Source organism: Balearica regulorum, chromosome 1, assembly GCF_011004875.1.
Source record: "Balearica regulorum gibbericeps isolate bBalReg1 chromosome 1, bBalReg1.pri, whole genome shotgun sequence".
Lineage (NCBI taxonomy): Eukaryota > Metazoa > Chordata > Aves > Gruiformes > Gruidae > Balearica > Balearica regulorum.
This window is the reverse complement of record NC_046184.1, coordinates 74,238,881-74,263,496: the sequence shown is the minus strand read 5'-3', so window position 1 is coordinate 74,263,496 and position 24,616 is coordinate 74,238,881. Positions and strand designations below refer to the sequence as shown.

The 24,616-nt window shown below is 35.2% G+C and overlaps 1 protein-coding gene across 28 annotated transcripts in view; it reads right to left on the bottom strand.

Moving 5' to 3' along the window:
- Positions 1-24,616, bottom strand: part of C2CD5 (C2 calcium dependent domain containing 5) — a 66,771-nt gene that overhangs the window by 17,205 nt on the left and 24,950 nt on the right. For 10 of the 28 annotated variants that reach the window (XR_012836366.1, XR_012836367.1, XM_075758325.1 and 7 more), the window contains 8 exons: positions 22,260-22,368; positions 20,382-20,447; positions 8,500-8,614; positions 5,802-5,990; positions 3,903-4,094; positions 1,889-2,075; positions 730-894; positions 267-407 (listed from right to left, as the gene is read on the bottom strand). Coding sequence is in view for 26 of the 28 variants with exons in the window: in XM_075758325.1 (XP_075614440.1) it covers positions 267-407; positions 730-894; positions 1,889-2,075; positions 3,903-4,094; positions 5,802-5,990; positions 8,500-8,614; positions 20,382-20,447; positions 22,260-22,368 (1,164 nt within the window). In the remaining 2 variants the exon portion in view is untranslated. The remainder of the gene's footprint in view (positions 1-266; positions 408-729; positions 895-1,888; positions 2,076-3,902; positions 4,095-5,801; positions 5,991-8,499; positions 8,615-20,381; positions 20,448-22,259; positions 22,369-24,616) is intronic. The other 18 variants (XM_075758558.1, XM_075758548.1, XM_075758447.1 and 15 more) reach the window with 4 other exon arrangements.

Sequence of the window (24,616 nt, the reverse complement as noted above, 5' to 3'; positions counted from 1 at the left end):
CTATATATTGCTACACGTTCATGAACAGCAGGGCAATACTGTTCCCTGGCATAATATAGCTATGTTATAAGCAAACAGACTAAGAAAAAGAGAGACAATGCAAAATCCAATACTTAACATTTTCTACTTACTCAAAATGGAAAAAAATATATAAAATTTAAGAACTATCTTTGGAGATGAGTAAGAAAAGCTTTTCTCCTTTTTTTTTTTAATACCTATTTCAGGAAAAGTAAATTAGGAAAATGAGTTCTGAAAAGATTTATCACCTCCAAGACAAAAGCATCCTTTTTCCCATGTGAAAGGTCTAGCTCTGTAACTTCATCAGAGCTTTCTGACTGAGATCTTAATAACCTGGAACGCTGTCTTGGCTCTGGAATGGGAGACCCAATGATTTCTTCAGGTAGCTCCTAAAAAGGATATAAAAATTAACAGTTGTTGTACGTAGCTTAGAAATAATCTCAATTATAAGCAATTTGTTAACAGTTCTAAGAATAAGAACACTCTGAAACTAATTTACTGAAAAATAAATCTAAGTACAAACTGATTTGGATACGTGGATTGAGAGATCTGAAAATTCCAGTAGGTTCCCAAACAATAGTGAAAAGAATCTCTATTAATAAACAACTTAAGTTCTGAATGACTCAGTCAATAAGAATTCATGGATATACATGGCGTATACGTGTTTGAGTCAGAATGCTTTATTTTTAAGAATATAAGACCTTTACTTACTGGAGGATTAATTTCATAAAGTTCCTTGTTTTTTGCTATTGTATCATTTATTTTCTTTTGCATGTGAGATATATGCTGCTCATAGGTGCCATCATTTGGAGTCTTCCCAGCAATCTGAATACCACCAGGTGTTGGCAAAGCGGCTAAATACACCCCTGTTGCAGACTTTTAAAAAGTCATTAAGAAAAAAAGACAATTACATAAGCATGTACTTCCAATATTTTCATATAAAGTTTTCGATAATGCTTATGCTATAATGGACAGCATTGTGACACGTACATTACAGCATGATTTCTTCCCATAACAAACGGATATGTATCTCCTGTTCACTTATGAAAAAAACCCACTATTCTTTTAATAAACTCTCTCCTTCTTATGGGTCTTTTCCATGGTGAAGCTCTTAACTTACCTAAAAGTTCCAAACAAAGTAGGAATTAAAACCTCTGCCCTAGTATATTTTGCATAGGCAAGTGATGGTTTCAAGGATTTAAAACTTGACCAAACCATTTACAGCATCACTGAAGTTGTGACAATCCCATTTCTATTTACAGAAAACAGATCATCAGTTCAGACAAAAGAATATGCAAGTCAGTCAATATTACCAAAGCATCCTCTTACATTGATGCAGGAAGAAGTAGCATACTTCACTATTCTCACCCCACATGACAGAATGAGGCTAGAAAATATTGTTAATGAACATTTCTTGGTTATCTCTAAGACACTTCCAATCTCTCATTTATTTCTTCAGTGCCATCAAAGAAGAGGCAACAGACCTTTTGTTGGCAACTAAGTCTCTCAATAAATCTTTTGGTTAATGGACTTTGTCATGGAACTGTAATGTAATCTCTTTGACAAGACCTTTAAAGAACACAATCATTTTTCTGTAATTTATGCCATTAAACCACTTAACGTTTCTTTTCCTCTCATCCCCTTTCTAATCATCTTGTCCTCTAACAGAGTTTCAAGAGATTCGAATCTTCTTTTTCTGGTGCTGAAAGACAGACTGTCCTAATTTGTCAACAATTAGACACCTCATTCCTTTCCATCACTTCATTTACCATTTCTAGTTACTCTGAATTCCACAACACTTGTATGTCTTTATGTGCTGAAAATATAGTGTAAGAAAGCACAAGAATCTCAAGATTAAAACTGTACTTACTGCCAACCCCATTAGCATATTTTCACCCACAGTGATCTGAATCCTCAGCCCAAATAAAGCATTCATTCCTCTCAGCTTAAGTTTATTCATCAGTTGGGTGTGCACTTCATATTCCATAAATGGCAAGAGATTACTGATAGATGTCGCATTTGCTTCAGCTTGAGCTTTCTTCTTTAGACGGCATAACCTGACAATACAAAACAGACATGACATGAGCGGATAAATGGTTTTAATGGACTGCTGAAGACTGAAAGTGATCACAGGGTATTTTGATTATTTTTTCCCCTCACTGTATAACCTAATACAATCAGTTTCTTTTTAATGTATTTTAAAATCCCACAAAAAATTCTCGTCAGGAAGATCAAGGCGTACTGACGCATTGAGTCTCAGTAAGTAAGATTTGATTTTAATTTTTAATAGGAAACTGTATATTTATATTAATTATAACAAGTTCACCTCAAAATCTTTCTAACTATAGCTTCAGGTTCTCTTCCCCCCCCCCCCCCCCCCACTTTTCTGGGGGGATGGGAATGTTTGAGGAATCATTCTAGAGAAAATGGGACATCTGCAAGTGCTCCAGAGATAGACTGGGGACCACTGTGTGACACTAAACGTTAACTTCCACAATGGTGCTGAACACAGAGTTTAATAATATGGAAAATACCAAAGGAGGAACACAAAACACATCTCTACAGTAGCTCCAGAGAATGATACTCATAGGATCATAAAAAAAAACCCCTCAGGTGAGAAGGGACTTCAGGAAATCTCTAGTCCAACCTCCAGTACAGACAAAGCACAGTCAACTCTGAGCTCAGACCAGGATGCTCAGAGCTTTATCCAGTCAGGTCTTGAAAACTCCCCAAAGATGGACACTGCACAACCTCCCAGGCAACCTACTCCATTGCCTGATTGTCCTCATGGGTAAGTAGTTTTTCCTTGTATCCGCTGTGAATCTCTCTTGCTTCAACTTCTGCCCATTGTCTCTCACTCTCCTACTGTGCAGCAGTGTGAAGACCCTGGCAACATATGCTCCATAATGTCCTTATGGGTACCAGCAGGCTGCTGTTAGGTCCCCTTGAATCCCTCCTCTCTCCAGACTGAAACAAGTCCAGCACCTGCAGCTTCTCTTCATATGGAGCTGCCCCTTACTCCCTTAGTGGCCCTCCACTGTACTTGCTCTAGTTTTCTGATGCCTGTCTTGCTCTCAGAGGAGGACAAAACTGGACAGGTATTGTATTGTCTGGTCCCACTCATTGTGGGGGAACTGGCAAACTTGAAGAGAATGTAGTCCATCAGCCCCTCCACGTCATTAAGATGTTCAACAGGACAGATCCCACTGCAGACTCTATTGTAATTGTCATGGCCATCCAGGTAGGTTATGAGCCATAAACCGCAACTCTCTCAGCCCAACCATCCAACCAGTTATTTATTTGTGTAGTTGGCCACCCATACAGACTGTACATAGCTAACCCTTCCTTCTTTCCAACTATAAACCACCTTAGTCCCTTTTCCAAATTCAAATTCAAAGACCACAGTATAAACTGGACATAGCCAACAATTCTACAGAGATGATGATCAGTTATGGTCATCAGCACAGAATTAACGCAACTGACATAAACAGTTCATTGAGTTACCAGTGCAATAGCTGTATCTGACCATGTTAGCAGTCCCAAACAGCAAGTTAAAGCATAAAAACTCTTACATCCAGGCAGATAAAATACAGCAACTCCCATAGGCATTTTTAAAAAAAAAAAAAAAAAAAAAAAAGGCAGAACATTCAGAACGTTTACTAAATGCCCATCAACATGGACAAGTTCCCAGATGTTCATCAAGAGACATGACTCGTAACGCAGGGGGAAGAGAAGGCTGTCCTCCTCCTCCTGTACCCTAATACACTGTGATTAACTCCTAGCAATTCAACATAAAAATTTAGTTTTCATGACATACTGGATTTTAGCAACAGTTCTTTCAAAAGTCTTCAAAACTTATACTAAGAAAACATTTTGATAGATACCTGGCTTGAATAAGACATCCCTTCCCAATAACTATTGCCTCTACAGGAAGATCAATTGTGGTAAAAAGGACATCAGGAACTTTTTGCTTCCTGCAGTTGTAACAGTAAGTGAGGTGAGCAGGGAATGGCATGTTCAATTCATCATACGGTATATGGCAAAATCCACAACCTGGTGGTGAAGCTTCTTCAATCCTAAAAACACATTACGGAGAACATACTTAAAATATCTGCATCTTATTAACAATGATCAATATGTGCACATGTGCATAAACACCTACAGATACCTACTTAAATCATACACTGCAGCTATGCTCTGCTCCATTATACCAATGTGACAAGTATTGCATTTTATGAATTTGAATAATAAAATTAGGCTGCACACTACTAGATAAAATGCTATACATAAAACTTGCATTGAAATTGGTTACAGAGGTATCAAAAAAAAATTACACACAATGATGAACAACTTATATAAACCTAAAACATTACTGAGCTGGCTTCAGGCACTATGATTTCTAAATGTAGTCCATGGTACAACAGTTGTACAGAGAATTTGCTGTACCAAATACAATGAATAGTCTCTTTTACAAGGATTGTGTCCAAAAAAGCTACACAAACCTGATGAGCAGAACATGAACAACAAACCAACCATCCTACTGAGAAGCAGCACAAATATATATTAAGATTGTAAAAAGAATAGCAAATTATTTCCTAAGATGAAGTATTACATAAGACTTGTTATTCACATAGAACACTTAGTTCCTCTCCCCCATAAGAAATATCCAGGAATGAGCACTATAAGAATATGAATAAGGAAAGCATAGGCTAACTGCTTCACTGCAAATTTTTTCTGTTTCACATGAACAATTCCTCTCAGTGAATTCTGAAGAAATGCTTAAGCAAATCTGACAGATGTGGAACATTAGTTATCACAGACTTTGGCAAATGTATTTGGCCTCAAACATGGGCTTTGCCAGTTTAGTTGTTTTACCTTCCTTTGGCATTTCTAATCATCTGTGCCAAGACTCTTAGTACCACCGAAATACGTATTTTGATAAAAATGCAATTTGCTTCCTATTATGAACATGACATTTCTTTCTCTCCATCATATAGTGAATACTGAAACAAACATTTTTGTTCTGGCTACAATTCTCAAAAGTCTATCTACACAAAAAGATAATGGCCTCCTGGTAACAAAGTAAAAGAATAAATTTTAAATAATAAATTTAAAATAATAAATAATACTATGTTGGCATGGTTACTACGGAAGAAACAATGCAAGTGCTAAGGTGTAATAAATAGCCTTACTTACGACTACAATAAACCCTTGAAATATTTGATGACTATCCTGATGAACACATAATAAATTACCAATATGCATTAATTATTTTTTAAAAAAAACCTGTTTGTCAATACTCATTCTTCAAATTTTATTTGCAAGAGCAGAAACAAAGGGAAACGTCATTTTTTTTCCTTCAGTTTCACGATTTTGTTCATAAACTTCAACTAAAACATACATCTTTTGCAAGAATCTGGCACCATCTTTGTTTTACAACCAAGCTATTTTATCTCCCATACAGCTCTTAAATAGTATATAGAGAGCATATATACACATATTACAGCCATAGCAGCATTTGGCTTATGCAATTTATCGTACATCTGTCATTTTTTTTTATAGTGTGATATAAAGTTGAGAAAGATACCTGAAGAGCAGCAAAGAAAAAAACTGAGTTATGATCTGTGGTTAGTAGTCAAACGTGTTACCTTATTCAGACTGTTAGAAATAAAAACAGAATATCTAATTTGGTGCAGAGTTCCATTACTTCTGTTGTTGTTGATGTTAGTGAAAAGCAGTAAAGTGGTTGGTCCCGCATCCTGCACTGTAACACTGTAACCTACCCTAATAGAGAAGAACTATCTTGGCTCTGAGGAAAAAAATCAACCTCTCCCTTCTCTGACCCTATGGAAAAGAAGCCAGGCTGCCATGACAACCTTTGTTCCAAACAGCCTTCCATGGTGCCATCCTGAAGAAACCTAGGGTTCAGTACAGCTGCTGTGCCAGACGCGGACAAAATACAGACCTCTTCACTATAAGAGAAAAGAATGACAACAAAGTGAATTCCTACTACTTAGTGCTACTTTTATTTAAAACTACTAGATTGAAAGGCTGGTACAAAAGTCTCAATGAATTCAATGTAACTACTAATTTGGTGTATTTGTGCAATTTTAGCCATTAAGTATCACAAAAAGTTCTCTTCCAGTATTTAAACCATTGCATAATTAAGAGTTGCAGAAAGACTGAACAGCAAGACTAAAGAGCTTTGCCCTATGTTATAAATAATATGCTATAACATCATAAAGGCTAACCAGGTTTAAGTATAGGTTTCAATACTATGGTTAATAATGCAAAGAAATCCAGCAACCAATAAAAGCAAAAAAACCCCCACCATTAAAAAAAAACCCAAGGCATAACTGTTTACCACAGTAAAATGGAAGTTGAGAGCTTCATCATCTTACAACATTCACTCTCAAAATGAAGTTACAACACAACACTGACAAGGGTGCTTCTTGGAGGATAAGAAGTAGCAAAACATCAAAATTTAACTAGGAACAACTACAATAATGGTACATATAACATATAAAGTAACTGACCATATATCTGATTTAGTACAGTTAAAGCTCTCAGAAGTGCAAAGCATGATCACAGAGCTTTTAGTATTTCTGAAATTGTTAAATAAAAAACAAATCTCTAACATTCAGTACTTAAAGTACTGTATTAGAAAGAATACAGAGGAAAGCTATCCCACATTTTCTAGAAAGATACATGTGCCTTTTTAATCTATTGTTTCTCTTTCCAGAATAATTTTTCATATATAACATGTCTGGCAGACCAGTACTTACAGACAGAGCCTTGCTCTTCTAAGCGTGGAATAAAGCTGAACTGGCAAGTAAGCATGGGAACTCTAAAACTATTTTATCAATGATCAAATACTACCATGTTAAATTCCTTAAGAAAAATGAAAGTGTGAAATAACCCAATAACTGACTATCTATACTCTGCATATTCCTTCCCCATAGTTAAGATGGGCGAGGGGGAAGTCACAAAATATTCATGCTTTTTACCAGGAGACTGACAGCCAAAGGAACAGATCTTCTAATTTTAGTGCAAGTTCATCCCTCAGCAATGTAAACTTGCACACTGCAATTCTGAGTTAAATACACCAAGCAAGACAGGACACAACCAGACAAGACAGCCTACGGAATACAAACCATGCCTTGCCAGTAAAGTAAGTTCTCCTGTTTTTCCTACTCTATTAGCACAAGCAATTGACTTCCAAAAAACATTTTTGAGTTTTGTGAAAGATCTGCGTATTTGGTGGTTTTGTTTGGTTTTTACCTGCAGTGAAGCAATAAATGTGAAGAAGCAATAAATGTGAAGCAATCGATGCTGTGGCTTTCAGACTGATTATTTCTGATTATCTTACCACTTTACCAACAGACAGTGTGCACTCATGAAAGCACTGTATAACTCTCTATTTCTTTCTTCAACTTATCAATTGCAAAGGAAAATGAAACTTCTTTTACCAACTTCTCTCTTTAAAAAAGCAAATTCTTAGTGCTTTTTCTTTGAAGTATTTAGGCAAAATCAACTTGATAGAAAAGAAATTCAGATGTCTGAGTTTGCTTCAGTTACTTTCCTAAAGCAATTAAAAAAACTAGCGAGGCAGAGCTTGATACCAATCAGACACACCTGGCCCCAGGAGGAGCTCTTCATAGATTACTTTCCAGAGCTAGAAAGAGACACAACCTTTCCTGGGCCAGACAGAAGAATGAGTAATTAGAAGAATCCCAAATTATTTCTCCCAATCTCCAAGTCTCTCACAAAGTTTGTTATTTAGTCACCAAAATACACAAGATTGGAATTTACTTAGCCAAAAGGTATACACTGTAAGACACTGGGGTTTTGGCCTGAATAGGATGCAGGGCTGGGGAATTCAACCCTAGAAAGACTACTGCAGAGCTGCAGTTTAGTATGTTAAACAGTACTGTAGTACTGCAATATAATGACATTCATTTTCCAGAAAGAAATACAGAACATTTACACCTAAAGTATTCTAGATCTATCGGGCATATTCTCTTTTAACTTACAATTAATACATTCCTAGTAAAGAATTTGCGCCTCAAGTTTGAAGTTAACCATTTAAGTACTGGTCTGCCAGGTGTTACCCAGTAATGAAACTGCAATACATACACTTTTAGGAACAGTCTTAAGTATTTAGGTAGATTAGGTTTAGAAAACTTCATTGACAAATTAACATTGTTACTACAAAAGCAAACATGTAGGTTTGAAAATTTAAAAAAAATTGTAATGTTGATTAGAAACAAACCCCATAAAACATAATAAAAACCCAAACTTAAACATATTTAAGAAAAAAAAAGAGACAATACTGAAATCTCAGAAAGTTACTTTAACAAACTCTCCCAAGTAGGTACACTAGACAGTACCAACAACTGTGTTGAAACAGGTCATTAATTCAGTGAAGCTGAAATAATTTTTCTGTGGCGTTTTGAAAATCAAATTATCATCATGATTTACCAAATGCTAGTTGATTCACTGTAGCCCACTACAGCATGACAACCCAATGCCTTGGCATGGGATTTTATTTCTTGTCTGATTTCTGCCCACCATGCATCTCGTGTCTCTGGTTCATCTGAAAGACAAAGTATAAATGAGTTCACTATTCTGCACTATATCAACATAAAGCTTCATGCAATTAATCTGAAAAGTTGAATTTTTCATATTCAAGTGTTTTGTTGTATTTGGACATTTTTTATTTCCTAGCTATTGCACTTCAAGCAAACACTAACAGGGTGGTTTCAGTAAATTTTCTTGTTTATCACCCACAGAAACAGGTTCTGACAAATTACTGCATTCTTGTTGTTGTCCATATGACAGATAACACCAAAATACTGTAGATACTGTTCCAATCTCTACCCACTTGAAGACCATACTGTCAGTTTCCAACAACATGAGAGCAGCATGTAACTTGCAACAAAACATCACAGATAGTCTGTAATATTGAAAAACTACTACTGGTAGTAATGAAACAGTATTTGTAGTAATAAAGTAATATTTTACTTTGGTATACTTCTGACATCTTTGAAATAATCTGAATACATTTTCCTACTGCAAGCAGTTCTCTTTGTTAATCAGATTTCAAAAGTATTTGTTCAAGACTATCACTAATCAAACACATAGCTCTGTCATCCTTATTTCAGCAATTCTAACTTTGAGAAGCCATAGATATTTGAAACTACTTCTACATTAGCATTAAGAAGTACAAGATGTATATTGACTACATATTTTGTCGATGCTTTCTTAGTTCAGTATCCTGGCAATTATACCTTTTTTTTTTTATTCTTTATCTAATTATCTTTATTGCCTTTGAGATTGTATGTTAAAATGTATCCTACCTGACTTTCCTGAATACTACATTAAAAAGGCAAAAAAGAGCACTACTAGAATAAGTTTGTGCAATCCCTTTAACTGTTCAGTAATTATTTTCCCAGAACTAGAGCTTGTCTCACAAGGTTTTTTACATATGAAGTCAACGAGTATTGTCATTTACAATTAGTTTGTCACTGTTTCTTCTTTCAAAATGGTTTACCTGTACAAATGAACTTAGTGGAAAATTATGTTAATTGTTTATACATAAAATAAGGGGGAAACAGTAACAATAGGCACTCAGATGCTACAAAGGGTTCTGAGTAGATAGATTCTTACACAATTTCCCTGAAATCAACTGAACTTTGCACAGATACAAACTTCTAGCCCTTAAGATCTCCCTGCTGAATCATAATTTAAAATATCAATGTCAAAACCTGACACTCATTTGGAACCAATTTTGTTCTATCAGGAATATTTACAAATATAGTGTATGATAACCCTGTATCATACACTAGGTTCTCTGACCACATGACAAACAAAAGTGAAAGATGCAGATATACACATGTTTTGAAATTTACTGAAACAAAAATATTGTACGGCAAGATGTATTCATTCAAGAATTGACCTCAACTTTTTATTTAAAACTAGGCTTTCAGCTTTCTAAAACAAACTAATGATCACTTTCTAATTAAAAAAAAAAAGGAGCACACAGGTATGCATATTCAACTCTGCCTAACTTCAGAAGTTAATGCTTGTGTAACTCATTGAATTGTACTAACTAGCAGCAGCCTTGGATGTGCAGATTGAAGTTTATCCAACCTTTGCTTTAAGAAATGATCACTGAACAGAAAAAAAAACCCCAACCCTAAAGTGGTAGTTCTTTGGAAGGTTCTCCGCAATCAAGACAAAAACATACACATACAAAACAGACTATGGATTTTCACGAACTGTATCCATCATGCTCCATTATATCCAAGTTCACCTTCAGCAGGTTTCAATGCATTACTAGTAGAATCTCAAGGCACTGCATTTCGCTGTTTCTCAACACAAAAACACTGTTTAAACACTTTGACTGGGAAAATCAAATGCTCAAGACGATATACAGTAATTCTGACCCAGACAGTTGGAGTACCTTCTATCAAGGTCTCTCACTTTTCAGCTTTCAAAAGCTGAGAATCATGCAGAAATAACCCATCACATCATAGCTGAGCTTAGGAACTCCAACTCTATGAGAACCATTGCGTATGCATCTCTCTCTGAACAGAAGCTGTGATTGCTGCCACCAGGTTAATGGCAGTGGTGGCAGGTGAATGGAGCAACTTTGGCGATCCATTTTAAGGCGAAGGTTACAATATCTGACAAAATGGAGAGCTGTATGGGAGATGAGATACCACAAGCACATTCTGTAAATGTTACCATTAACTCTTTATGATGGAATGGACATGGATCTTGGGAGCAATTCCTCCTTCTCCATCCAATCACAGACGGGAAGATTGCCTATCAATATGTGTTTCTCTCTCTAACAGAAAAGTGTAGAGTAGTAGGAAAAGTGGTTCACTGACTATACAGAACAGTTCTTGCTCAATTAGACTTGATCTCAGGCAGCTGGCTATAAACACTGACTGAAGAGCCACACTAATTTTTATACTTCGCAGAAAGACACTTGCAAAGAAGTAAACTTTTCCAGACACAAACAAAGATGAAAAAGCCAATTTTACTAAATCATCACTTCTCTCTTCACACCTTTAGGTATCATTTGGCAAAAACTGCTCCTACTTGTCGCCAATGACCTTTCTATGACAAAAGGTGTAAGAAAATGTGAATTCATGATGAAGGAGTTGAAAGTGAGCAACAGGTGAAGCGATCGGGGATGAACAGGGGAAGTGCTGTGGAATAAAGAGTAAGGTTACAAACAAGAACATAACACTGAAAAGGTATGCAGGCACAGTAAAAACTGAAAGAGAATGAAACGTTGAAAGGGAACAGATATGCTTAAGAGGAACAAAAAAGGTAGAGATAGTAGTGACGGGTCCCAAACTCTATGCAGACATTTAACTTTCCTTCATAAAAATTTATAGTTTAAATTAAAGTTTAGGAACAAAGTTCCTAAAAGGAACAAAGTTCCTAAAAGAGTTTTTTCTCACCTAACTGATCTAAAGGAACACCTTATCATAACGGAAAGCACATGTTGTTGTGAGGTTGCTCAACACTATGTCTTGCTAAAGCAACATTTAATCCTTTACTCTGAGAATCTGCTTAACTTCAGAATTAAAAAAACTATTAACTACAGTAATATAATGGATGATTTTCATTCTTATTACAGGTAAGAACCATTGTCCAGCCATTGACTTCAGCATTAACAGGATCAGGCCCAATATCTTTCAATAAATCCAACAAATTCTCATTGCACAAGTTCAAAAATTTCTATACAAGTCATGCATAAACAAGTGTTCATAAAGAAGACTGGGTCCTCTGCTTAAGACATTTCATTCAGTATTTTTTTCTTCCAGAAAAGAGGCCAAAAATATGAATCAGTATGTTGATATATAAATACTGTACATTCATAGTTAACATGAACTTACCTTTGCATATTAAAACACAAAATGATTGTCTACAATTAAAACCAAACACCATGACATTGCAATAATAAATTGATACAAAACACTGAATGCAGTGCAATGTGTAGCATTCATATTCTTCTGACAAATATTTTCACAAGCAGCCTTTTTTGACACATGAGCCACACAATTTCACATGGGGATGCCATTGTAGCATTTACAAGTTTAGTAAAGCTAAGGATTTACATAAACAATTAGAGGAGTTAGGGAAGCAGGATGGCATGTGTCCAGTACACTCCATAAGAGTGTCTGTTGTTGTTTTTTGCTAAGGCAAAAGCTTAAGAACTAAAGGTTTGCAAAGCAGATTCAGCAGACAGTAGCCAGAAACGGTGGGTATTTTGGCGCATGCTTGGATCAGGTGACAATACAGACTGAAAACTATGGCAGCTCACTGAAATGGTTACAGAAAGTAATGGCCCTGGATTCTAGGTGGAAGCAAAAAGGCAAGCATACATAGCACTCCATCACAAGCTTGTCTAGCAAATCTACTGAGTAGTTTATAGCAAGGTTTATCTACAACTTTAAGCAAAAAAGTTTGCAAAAATTACACTGCTATTATGTGCCCTTTACTGGAAATCAAAGGCTGAATAGTAAACCTACTTTTATTAATGTTTCAAAATTGGCATGATATTTACAACAAAGTGAAAGAAAAGCACATTGTTTCTAGAGTTGAAGACTCAACAACAATGTTGTCAACAGTACAGTATTCTATAAAAATTGTGCCAACTCAAACCTCCTCCAACTGAAACTTTCCAAACTTCTTTTATTAAACAGCTTTAGAAGATACAAACAGCTTTGTATTTATTTTGTGCCCTGAAAGTTCTTTGAATCAGTTTCATCAACCACCAACTCAGTTATCTCTTTCCTTCAAAATATATGAGGTTGACCTCTGTGAGGCTGTATTTTAGATAGGACAACATCCTGTCCAAATCTTTCACCTGGAGATAATCCTAGACACTATCAATACCTTCTGATTCACAAGAAGTAACACCTTTCCAAAGTTATTTGCTAGAGGTCCACTTGTACAGGGCCTTTCAAGATTTTGCCAGAAACTGCATTACACTAGGTCCATACAGATTTTTAAAAACTGAAGAAAAATTAAGAATGGTCTCTTGATTACACAGATTATGCTCAAAGAGTTATTGTATTAAAGCTAAATCCCTAGACATCCTGAGACAATTACTCTGAAGTAGAAACTACATGATTAATTTCAACTTATTAAAATATGGTATAATTTAGTAAATATTTACATTTATCATGAAACATTCTGAAATTAGGACAATCATACTATGAAGGTTTTCACAATCTACAAATGACTCATTTTTCTGTTGTATCAAAAATGGCAATGGAGACACCAATAATATTCTTTCAAATTCAATCTTTGAGTCTTTCACTAAGCAAAGCCATTATCCACACCTTCCTTATCCCCTTATTCTTATATCTTCTTCATTAAAACCTATTAATCAGCTTATATAGAAAAGTATGTGAGGGTTTGGTAGGTTTGTTTCTTTTTTTTTTTTTTAGAGACACCTTTGTTAGGTTTACAAGCACCCTTCCCTCAACCTTGAGGGTTAATTTAATCCCTTTGGTTATCCCATAAATACTGAAATTTCCTATCACCCTTCTAAAATATTTAACAAATAACTAAGTGTACAGAAAGCCAAATCCTCTTGTCTGTAAAGTTTAAAACACAAAACTTGGGTAGCAAATAACTAAACTTACAACAGTCTAACCTAAAACTTTCAAAAAACTTAAAGACACTCCATCCTTTTTTAAAAATTACTCCCTATATTCAACTTTAAGACTAAAAGAGGTGAAAGTGAAAACTTCGGTTATGATACAGAAACTGAAGGAAGTAGGCTATTCGGATTTATCAAATGAAAACTAAGATACACTAAAACAGCAGAAAACAGTGCAACCACACCACCAGAGAGAACAGGTACACTTACTCCTACAAAGCTTAAACTACAGACAAAACATCCAGCCTGGAGAATAGCATGGAATCAGTGCTGTTCTGCTAGATGAGGTCAGAGAGCACGAATCTTACTTCTCAAGTCCAAACTGCTGAATGAGCAAAAAAGCAACTTTAAGTTTGGATGCTGAAGAAATTCTGCAATTACTGAAGAAAGAATTTTAAGAACATTTAGAATTAAAACTGTATCCAGCTTTCATGCATTTACAGGATGAGATATTTCAGCGGACTGACTGAACACAAACTCATTCATTCGCAGGGCTAGTTTTCTATTGGATTAGTCAGGTCAAATCACTACATGACCACCAGAAGACTGCAAGAGCACATGGTACTGAAAAGCAGCATCATTCCTTTTAGCGGCAGCTCACTATTGAGGAGTATTGGCTTTAATACCAAGATACACCCCAAGATGGAGAAGCAGCAAAGAGTTTCTCTTAGTAACATTCCCATCAAAACTCCAGAATTCTTCTCTTATATTCCAAATTCCATTAAAAACCTACATCACTGCTAGGAGGGCTAGAGAATACCCTGTTTTCTCTTACAAAAGAAAAAAAAAATTAACTAAGTATGAAACAGAGTTCACAGAATCTCCATAGCTTCTGCATCTCTGACACAGGTGAATGTATTTGTAATTTAGACAGAACCATGGAATTATAATTCCACTGAGGAACTTTAAAATGGATCAGGAGATGTTTTTACCCATCTTACCCCTAGAAGAGAATTATAAAAATCCTAATTCAAAGCTTGGCTTTTGGAATCCTACCTTAACTTCCAATCAGCTAACCCTCTCAGCTATATATTCCTGAACACCTTTATATTCTCAACATCCCCGACAGCAAGCCTTGAGATGTCTTCCTGCATTTGTTCCTCATCTCACGTAAATTAATAACCTGGAACAGGTTAAATGCTCAGATACCTAAAGCATCTTGTAAGGCTTATGACTGATAATAGGAATAAACATGCAAGAGTCACTTGAACAGACTACAGCATAACTTAAGGTTTTTTAAATATTAAAAGTAATCTTTGAGGCAATAGTTTTCCATTAACCGGTTCAACAAAATCTGGTGCAAATACCATTAAGCATTAACTACACAGCCACAGCAGTAATACATCCTATAACTTTTGCTTTTAATTGTAGATGAAGGTCTGACGGGAACAGCACAAGCTGCAAAAAAGTATCATCTTTAAAATAAAAAAGTCTTGCCAGAATACCAAAACTACAGTAATAATTTAATTTATAGCTAAAGAAAACCACCATGTGATACAACTCAAATAAAATTTTTAAAAACTAAAATCAAAAGACATTTGCAGAAAGAAAAAAAAAAAAAGATGTTCAGATTATTTATATATGTACATATTAAAACTTAAACCTAAAATTAAACTATTAAGAAAACACTTAAAAATAAAGGTTTAAACTTCACCATACTCCTTGAGAATTGTAAAAATTCAAAAGTATTGCCCAGACATAACAAAATGTTAAGTATCAGAAATTAGTATGCCTCTGGAAAATCAGCGTGCCATACCTCAATCTGTATCTTTGTCACTCCAGGTTTTAGTTATTACTTCAATCAGCCATTCAGCCTGTAACAGTGAAGTCCTCACAGCTGTGCATAAGGTTCCTCTAATCATAAGAGCAGTGGGACATTAAAGCAGATCTAGGAATCTGTTTTAATTGATCCTATTACAGTAACAAGGGCAAGGCCTGCCACTTTGAAGAGCTGCTAGGTAATAAATTACTTATTCCATCTCTCCATTGTGTCTCTCTGTTGCTTTGTCACCTTGGCACAATAAATACAACCTATTTTAAAACATCAGCAATCTTCAAAGGACATCTTCAAATGACAGCAACAAAGGGGCTATTATCCAAAGCTGGGGACACTATGCCTTTAAAAGACAGGCCTTCCTAAAACACATTTTATCTATTTTATAACTAGTATCACAAAATTAACAAGTATGGTTTAAAGCTTTAAACATGCCAAACTAGCTGGACCCTTAAAACAAGCAACAAAAATACTAATTTATCTAACACAATCCTTGAAGGAAACATACAGAATTTTAAACACAAAAAAATTAATCTCTCAACAAACACAGCTAGATGTTCACAGACAAGATTGCTGCTTTCTTGCTGACTGCCACGCAGACCACCTCACTGCACAACTTCAGAAATGGGATCGCATTATTGGGCAGGAAACGATACTGCCTCTGTGTTTCCTATTCGGTGTTTACACTCTTCAGGCTTTTACTTGTTACAGTCAGAGAACTCTGCATTCATTACTTCTATAAACTCACAACTGTTTATTTTGTTTTAAGACAAACTAGTCAGAGAAGCCTCTCTAAACCTGTGGATCCAGGGAGCCTTTCCTACAGTGTCTTTTGGAGTGAGTTTAGGACCTCAATGAGACTGCATTAAGGGAGACCAAAAATTCAAAACTTAAACACTGCAAATGTTAGTGGAAAAGGTTAAAAGACAAAGCGCACTGTCTAACAGAATCAAAAGTACAAACTGAACCAGAAAAAAAACCAAAACAAAATCACTGGTATTTCTTTATAAGAAACATGGCATATTGAGGAACTTCAGTCTTGGCTCTTAGAAGGAACGTCTCTTGTGCCTAATTCAGGTAACAATCTTATCCATTAACATTTAACCTGAGTTATTTCTATAATCCTGTTACAGTCTGTTATCTGCCATTTTCCTACAATACTGTCCCCACAGACATTCTACAAGGACGTATTTACCTGTAATTATGTAGTAGTTAGGAAGGTGTCCTTTCAACCAGGATCATTCTAGATTTCTTCTAATAATAATACATTTTGATCCAGGCAAGAAGTTCTACAACTACATCTTCGCAATCACAGAGTGACACATCATAAGGCTACAAAAACTCACTGCAATCCATGAAGGAAATTATAACAAGATAATAGCTTTAGTCAAGCCCCATATTTTGAATACGTGCAAGAATAACAGTTTTCCACAAGACAAGGTTCTCTCCCTTGTGTACTATCAATTCAAAACCAAACCGTAGTGGTGCAATAAGCAACAGCTTTATTGGAGCATTTGTGCAGTGAAAGGTCTATGATGGCTTTCACACCATTAGCCACATTTCAGGGAGACTTTTAAATCAGTAAGAAGAGATTAAATAGTATTACTATTAGGCACAGAATTCTAAAACAAAGATTGTAAATGCCAAGTTTATTAATTTATGAATCTCTAATAGAACACAGGAATACTGTTCTATACTGACTGACAGTGATACCTTCTGTTCAGTTACATAAATATCTACTCAGAACCCTCCAAAAGAAAAACAATGCACAGTTCCCGAGAAAATTATTTTGTTAATATAAGGGCACATCTGCTTCAAAAAAGAATATTCAAGCACCATTCACATTAACCATAAAAACCATTTAGGAATATTCACTCCTCTGGAAAGGCTGCAGAAAAGTAGGGTAAAACATTACTGAAAAACACTGCACCCTTCACAATGTTCAGAAAAGCCTCTGACAACTGCCTTAATCTCCCGTTACCATATCAACACATGCTGATGTATAGAAGTCAACCTGGAAATTCTCCAAGAAAAGGCGAAAGGTCAAGCTTAAAATGTTGTTTTTCTACTAGTTCTAAAAATAATAGCCACATCAGACACTAACAGAAACACTCTGACATTTTCTACAGTGTTCTTACAAGTATGCCACATTGACACCCTGGACAGCAGTATGAAATGTAATTTGCCCATTCACTATATGTTTGTATTTCTGTGAAAGAAAAGCATTCAGTTACAGAACCAGAACATATTCAAGCTTTCCTCTTGCATTTCCTCATATACTAAACTAGAGTTCTGGAGAATTTCATACTCCAACAGCAACTCTGGATATCATACAAGAAGCTCAGGAGATCCTTAGGCATTTTACAATATTTTCTCCTTCCATGTTTCTGACTACTGGCGCTGAAGAATCACTGCCAAGCAGCTCCCTGAATGAGGAGTTTAAAAATGTAATTATGTGAGAACACTGTATGTGTTAGCGCTAGGAAGCAGCCGTATGCAAAAGCAGTCTCTATTCAACAAGTTACTTGCACTTCCTAAGGAATCTTTCTCTGTATGTAACCTCAGGGAGAAACTTTAACAAAGATCCAGTCTTCTGGATCCAGGATTCCTTTCATGGTTTTATATTTATAGTACATCTTTAATATCCTTTTTCAGAGACAGCACCAGGGTATTTTTTCCACTGCATTATGTGCTACCTTTTCTATGAATTTGTGCTCTTGTCTCTCTACTTTTATTTTGCAGATTCATCTTGATCATCATCTTTTTGTAATTTTACAAACATTGAAACAATTCTGTCATTGAACTGTATGCAATTCCCAGATGTTTAAGTAGCTTCTTTTCCATTCATCAAATAAAGTCAGTCTTTACTTCTATGTTTGATTTTTCAAGCATCTTCAAATCTCTGACTTTTCACCATTACCACACAGTCCTGTTTTATCTTACACACTTAATTAAAGAAGCCTCCCTGCTGTTGGCAAAAAAAAAAAAAAAGAAATATCTTCCTATGCCATGCAGGTTACTAGCAAGCTTAAATGAAGCCTGAACATCTTCAAAAAGGAAAATAATTTTAGTGTACTTATGGTTGTGATTACATTCTTGCTAGGGCGAATGTAATATAAAGATGTAGTATTGTTTTCCTTAAGCTGTATAAATCCCTGCTCTCCTTCAGGCCAAGTATTAGCCAGCAATGACAGAGTTGGCAATAAAGCTCTAGAAGGGGGAGATGAATAGCCATCTTCTCCTTTGGTTTCTCAATGGCAACAGATCTGCACAGCATATTCATTATCCCAGTCTAAGACAGCATTAACTTGTATGTAATCTGCAACTCTGCTATCCATCACACATCATACGTAACAACTGATCTACTCACTTCCTCCTTCCTTCTTCATTCAGCAACACACATAGCGCTGCAAAAGAAATTATTTCCAGGAACAGTTCTGGATGTTCTGTCAAGAAATTAATTCATTACTTTCCCTTCGCTTCCTAGGCTTACATTTCTGGTTCATTTTTCAGCCTAGCTCAACATACGTTTCGTGTCTGTACATAACTCATTTAGTCCATTACACTAATAAAATTCTTCCATGGTAATACCCTACTAAACACTATCTCAAAGAACAAACAATTAATTCAAACTTGTCAAGGTAGTATACAAGACGAGAAATTTCAACACATTTTTAACACTTCGGATCAGACTATGCTATATTAGTAATAGATGTGAGAATTTCATATTATTTTCATACAGAAAGTAAAATTCATTTTTAAATATTATCACTTTAGAACAAGCAAATAAACCCAAGAAAACCAGATATCCTCGTAATTATACTATTACAGGATGTCTACTGTAGCAAGGAATAAGGATACAAAAATGAGCCAATAGTTTGAGTCATTACTTATTATTGAACTATTTGTAAAATGAAAAATGTATATAGACAATTTAAAATGAAGTTTAGAGCATGACACAGAGCTGCACTGCAACACTGAAATACCAAGAAGGGAAGTTTCTTTCTGGGGGAAACAAACCCCCAGAGGTCAGCTTAATACCTTGTTACTGTGCCAGCTTTAAAACCATCAAAGTTTGGCAAGGTCTGCAGGTTTGGATATTATACGCAACGAAGTTATGCTTGCCTTTCTTCCAAAACATGGTACATTTCAGGGGGAGGGGGGCAGCAGGGAGAAAGTCTCTATTTCTCCCCCTAACAGGCCTGTACTCCATGTAGCTTTTATGTAGACTGCATCATCAACTCATCCATTCTCTCTGCAGCTGTTGCACATTTTGATATCTAAAACTGCATAAAAAAAATAGAGTATCTGGGGTTTTTTTTTCAAGTTAGGTGTTAAAGTGGTTAAAAAGCTCAATAGTCCTCTTCATCTATTTTCCATTCTCTCAATTTTTATATCTATTATTTAGAACACATTTATCAACTTCCTGAAATTAACAGAAGTACAGCCATCCTTGAAGAAAGTACAAGCTCATGCAAAACAAAACTAACCAACAGCCCCCCCCAAACTCAAACTAACCAACCAAAAATAATTACTAAAAAAATAAAAATTAATTCACACCTGACATGATCCCAACTGTATAAATAAGAATCTATTCTCTTTCCCCAAATTACTTGCTTTGTGGACACTGAGCTGAAAGCTACTACAAAGTAATCATCTGAACATTCAGCTTTCCAGATTGATATTAAATTATTCTTAGCAATACTATTTTATACTAAAACAATGTTTTGCAATTTTAAAGAAAGCCTTTAACAACATTAAAACAATACATTCAGGCATTTAATTAAACAGATTTAAATTTGAAGCATTAAGCTAAATATCCTACAGCATTTCTAAGAACTTCACTGAGCTGCCATAATTTCTGTCAGCATATGTAGTACTGAATGACTAGTAAAATACCTGAATTGAAACTATTCCAGTCTAGCAGTTTGTATGATCTTGTGTTACCCATAATTCCGACAAAGGCTGAGTTCAAAACAGCAAATTAGTAGATCAGTTATAGGAGCAGAATAGTGAAAAAAAAACTACCAACAAGAACACAATTGACAACACCACTCCACAGGAACTGGAAAGACACAGACAGCAGAGTTAATAAGAGGCTGAAATAGAAAGGGAAAAAAGGAGCATGCTATAGCAATCTAGCACTAGGCATGATCAAAGTGTACAGTATATAGCAATTATTGTCTTATCGATAAGTTCTCAATCTACCTTCAAATGTTCTTTCCTCTTCTGCATTTTCCTTTTTATTTGCCAGTTTATTTGTTTCCTCTAATATTTTACAGACTTATAAGACTCGAATGCTTAGTATGATCATCACTAGATCAGAAATTTTTTTCCTACTTCTTCACCTTCCTTCCCATAGCCATGTGCCTTCATTCCCCCTTTTGCTTTCATTGTTTTGCAACATACTGAATTCAAAGTATCATGCATCTTACATTCACTTGTCAGGAGCAATCTACAAGTCCCACAAAAACACTGCAAAGAGCCACTTAGTTCTGCAAATACGCATCTCTATCTTATTTCTTATCCTGCTTTCAGTCACTTGGTAAAATTAAAGAAGTGCATAATGCAAGAAATTAGTTTTTAAAACATCTAAGCAAAATTGGTTATTTTTTTTTTTCATTTTTCTCTTAAATTGATCACACAGTAAATTTTGCACACAAGTGACGTGTATCACAAATCTGTTGAAAATACAGAAACCTAAGAAAACTTTGTGGCTAAGAAAAGGACTCGCATATAAATTATACTTTGACATTTTTCTTAATCTTCACTGCATAAATAAATCTTAAAAATAGGACAAAAAGAACAATATTGTGCACTTATATGCTTTAAAAAAATCTCTTAAAGTAGGGGGTTTTCATTCAAACTAAGTCTCAGATTTTATTTCATGTTGTCAGTTTACTGAAGCTTTAGATGAACAACAATCTACCTGCTTGCAGAATTACTTGCCTTGGGCCACAGGAAGAAGAAAGAAAAGGAAAAAATATATTTTTTTTAATTGCTCTTAAAGATGCATTTGCACAAACTTTATTACTCCTGACTAGTGCATGCAAAACCACTACAGGCGCTATTTCTTACTCTGCTCTGTCTGCATTTTTAAGTGTGCTGTAACTCCAACTTTTCACAGAGTATTCCTCAGCTTGTCTCAGTGACTACAACAACAAAGTCTTCAGAGTCAAAAGTCACTTAATTCTGATGTCAGAACTAGGACATGCAAAATACACATGTTCCAGTACTGGGGTTCCCAAGTAAATATTACATAAAAATCTTAAAAGTACTGTTCGGTGTATGTTTTTAAGAACAGAAACAAAGCTGTTAAGGTTTTATCAAAAGAGGTTAAAAACACGTATTGAGCTAAATTGTAGTCATTAGTCCTTAAGGATTTCAAGGAGCTGAAAATTAGAAAACATTCGTAGTTAAGATCAAGTATTTAATCTTATTTTTGTTTGAATGGGAAACTTGCATTAAGTTTTAATATTAAAAAATTGTAAAAAAAAAATTAAACCCTCAATAATTCAAAGAGTTTTTAGTGCAAAGTTACTGGATTCAAAGTACTTTATGATTTCATTAACTTGCTGGAAAGTTTCTCACTAAAAAGATACCCTCTGAATGACTTACTTTTCAAGCTTAAATGATTGTCTGAAAATATTGCTTTTAATATACATCGTTAGAATAGATTTGTATCTATTCAAATACTGATATAAAGTTATCAAGATTACAAGTACGCTATCATTATGCCTGGACTCAGGCAAGGAAATTGTTCTTGTGTTAACATACCAGGATTGTGGATGCGATCCAGGAGCTTCACAGACCGTGCACTGACAACACCACCAACATGGACAAGAAAGCCTGGTGGAAAGGTCGTCAAGGTAAAAAATGGAAATTCCTGTTATGATTAAAAACAAACATCAAATGACTGCTTACCAACCACTGCCAATTGCCAATAAACATGCAGTGAACTGATAATTTCCCTGAAATACAAGCAAAGCAGTTACATTAGGCCACACGTCCTTCAGGCTTACTAAGCACTACGTAACCATACATCTTCATATACCCATAGTATAATAAAAGCAGAGGTATTATACAATGTAAGAATACTTTTCCCCCATAAAGTTTTATCTCAGCACAATATTAATAAATAATCAAAACTTTATACATTTGTGTTAACAAAGCCTCTATTGGTCCACTTTTAGGATGGCAACTAAACAACATAATTCTACTTTCATTAGCTGATATGAGATAAAGGAACATTTTTCTCCACTTTTTAGGTCTTATTGTTACAACTGACTGCAGTTTGTTTCTGAAGCACAGGGTAAAACACAAACTGTAGTCTTGCAAGAATGATAAATGTTTTATTACAGGAAGCATACCTAAAAAATACTAACAGACTGCTCTGCTAGTGTCGTAAACTCTACATGTAACAAGTAAATATCCATCTTCTAGAATAAAATGCAAGTCTTTGAAATAAAGACTTAAACTAAGGAAATTAACTTCCAATTCATTTGCATAAGCTAGTTTTTATCAATTCATAATTAAAATGATTAATAAGTTTCAGCAGCTACTCAAAAAGCTAGTTCATACAGGAGTCAAAGTAAGCGATAACAGCAATTTTTAATTACACACGTGATGAAATAAGAGTCTTATTCAAAGGAGGTAAGATTTTTCTAGTTTTGGGCTTATTTTCTACAGAGACATTCTATGGAATGTCTAATATAGACATGATAGCACACTTATGGGGGAAAGGCAATAGATTTATGTTCAGCAATTCTAAATGCAGAGAGGCAAAAAAAGAAAAATAAAAGAAAAATCATGCAATCGTGGTTTGTATAGTCATGATGATTGGTTTAATGGAAAAAAATAAACACCATAATATTATATGAGAGAAAGTACAATATAGGTTCCTTTCTCACATACTTGAAGCACTTGCAACAGTACAGCTCAACTGAGCTTCTACGTAAACAGTGTACATGCTGCAGATTAAATGAGGATCACAGTACTTCCAGCAATACATGGCATGAAAAGTCCTCTTAAACTAAAGCCCAATGGAGATTTAAAAATTAACGCTTCAGAATTCTTACCAGCCTTGTTATTAGAACTCTTACAACTTTTAAAAGGTCCTACAAACTTCAAGTTTTCTGGATTTCCATTTGGCTTAGACTTTCAAAATTAAGAGGCAAACTTTGAAATTAGCAACCACAGTATCAAGCAGGGGAGAGAAACAAACAAAACAAAACAAACCACTCCACCACAACAAAACACCAAACCCTGCAGTCATGCCTTATGATACAATTAAAAAGCAGGAAGATTTCACCATTGGACTCCACCAACCTGCCTGACTAATCTGTCTTCAGAAGCAGTGATGGATCTCTAGAGAGGGCTACATAAAAACTCCCCCAGAAGGTTCTAACAGATCACAAAATGCTTTGCACATTATCAGATCAGTCAGAAAGCTCTGACTACACCACACTCTGAACTCTTTTTCTGTACATCTCTCATGCCAAAAAATGGAAAAAAGGCAGTACATCAACACTTCATTAGAACCCTCTTTCACTGTGGCTCTGTAATAACAACTGTTCAGTGATTCACAAGTATGCTCATAATATTTGTCCTTGTATAATTCCATGACACTAATTCTGCATAACTTTATATATATATATATATAAAAATACACATTTGCTGTCCGTTGAATATAGTTATCCCACATTAATGCTGTTAAAAATAATTAGCTTTTCCAGAATAGGTAAAGTCTACTGTATATGCCACCTATACAAAATTCCATTAAGCCTACACTACATTTATATATTGGACATACATATATGTACACTCACATTGTGCTAAAGCAGTAAGTAGCAAACAAACTAAACAATACTCCATGCTCTAAAGCATAAGCAAATACGATGCTTTTTAATCTATATGAGATTCAGAAATTGCTTTCATTTTTTGTTAGTTTTCATAAGGATGTGTACTGCAAGTAATTTTAACATGTTCAGATTTCCAGTTTGCCTGATTCCTTATACTACAAGCCAGGAATGAAACTTTAAAGTAAAGACATGTTTTTATGTCAAGTAATATGGACAGCGGGATCGAGCGCACCCTCAGCAAGTTTGCTGACAACACCAAGCTGTGTGGCGGGG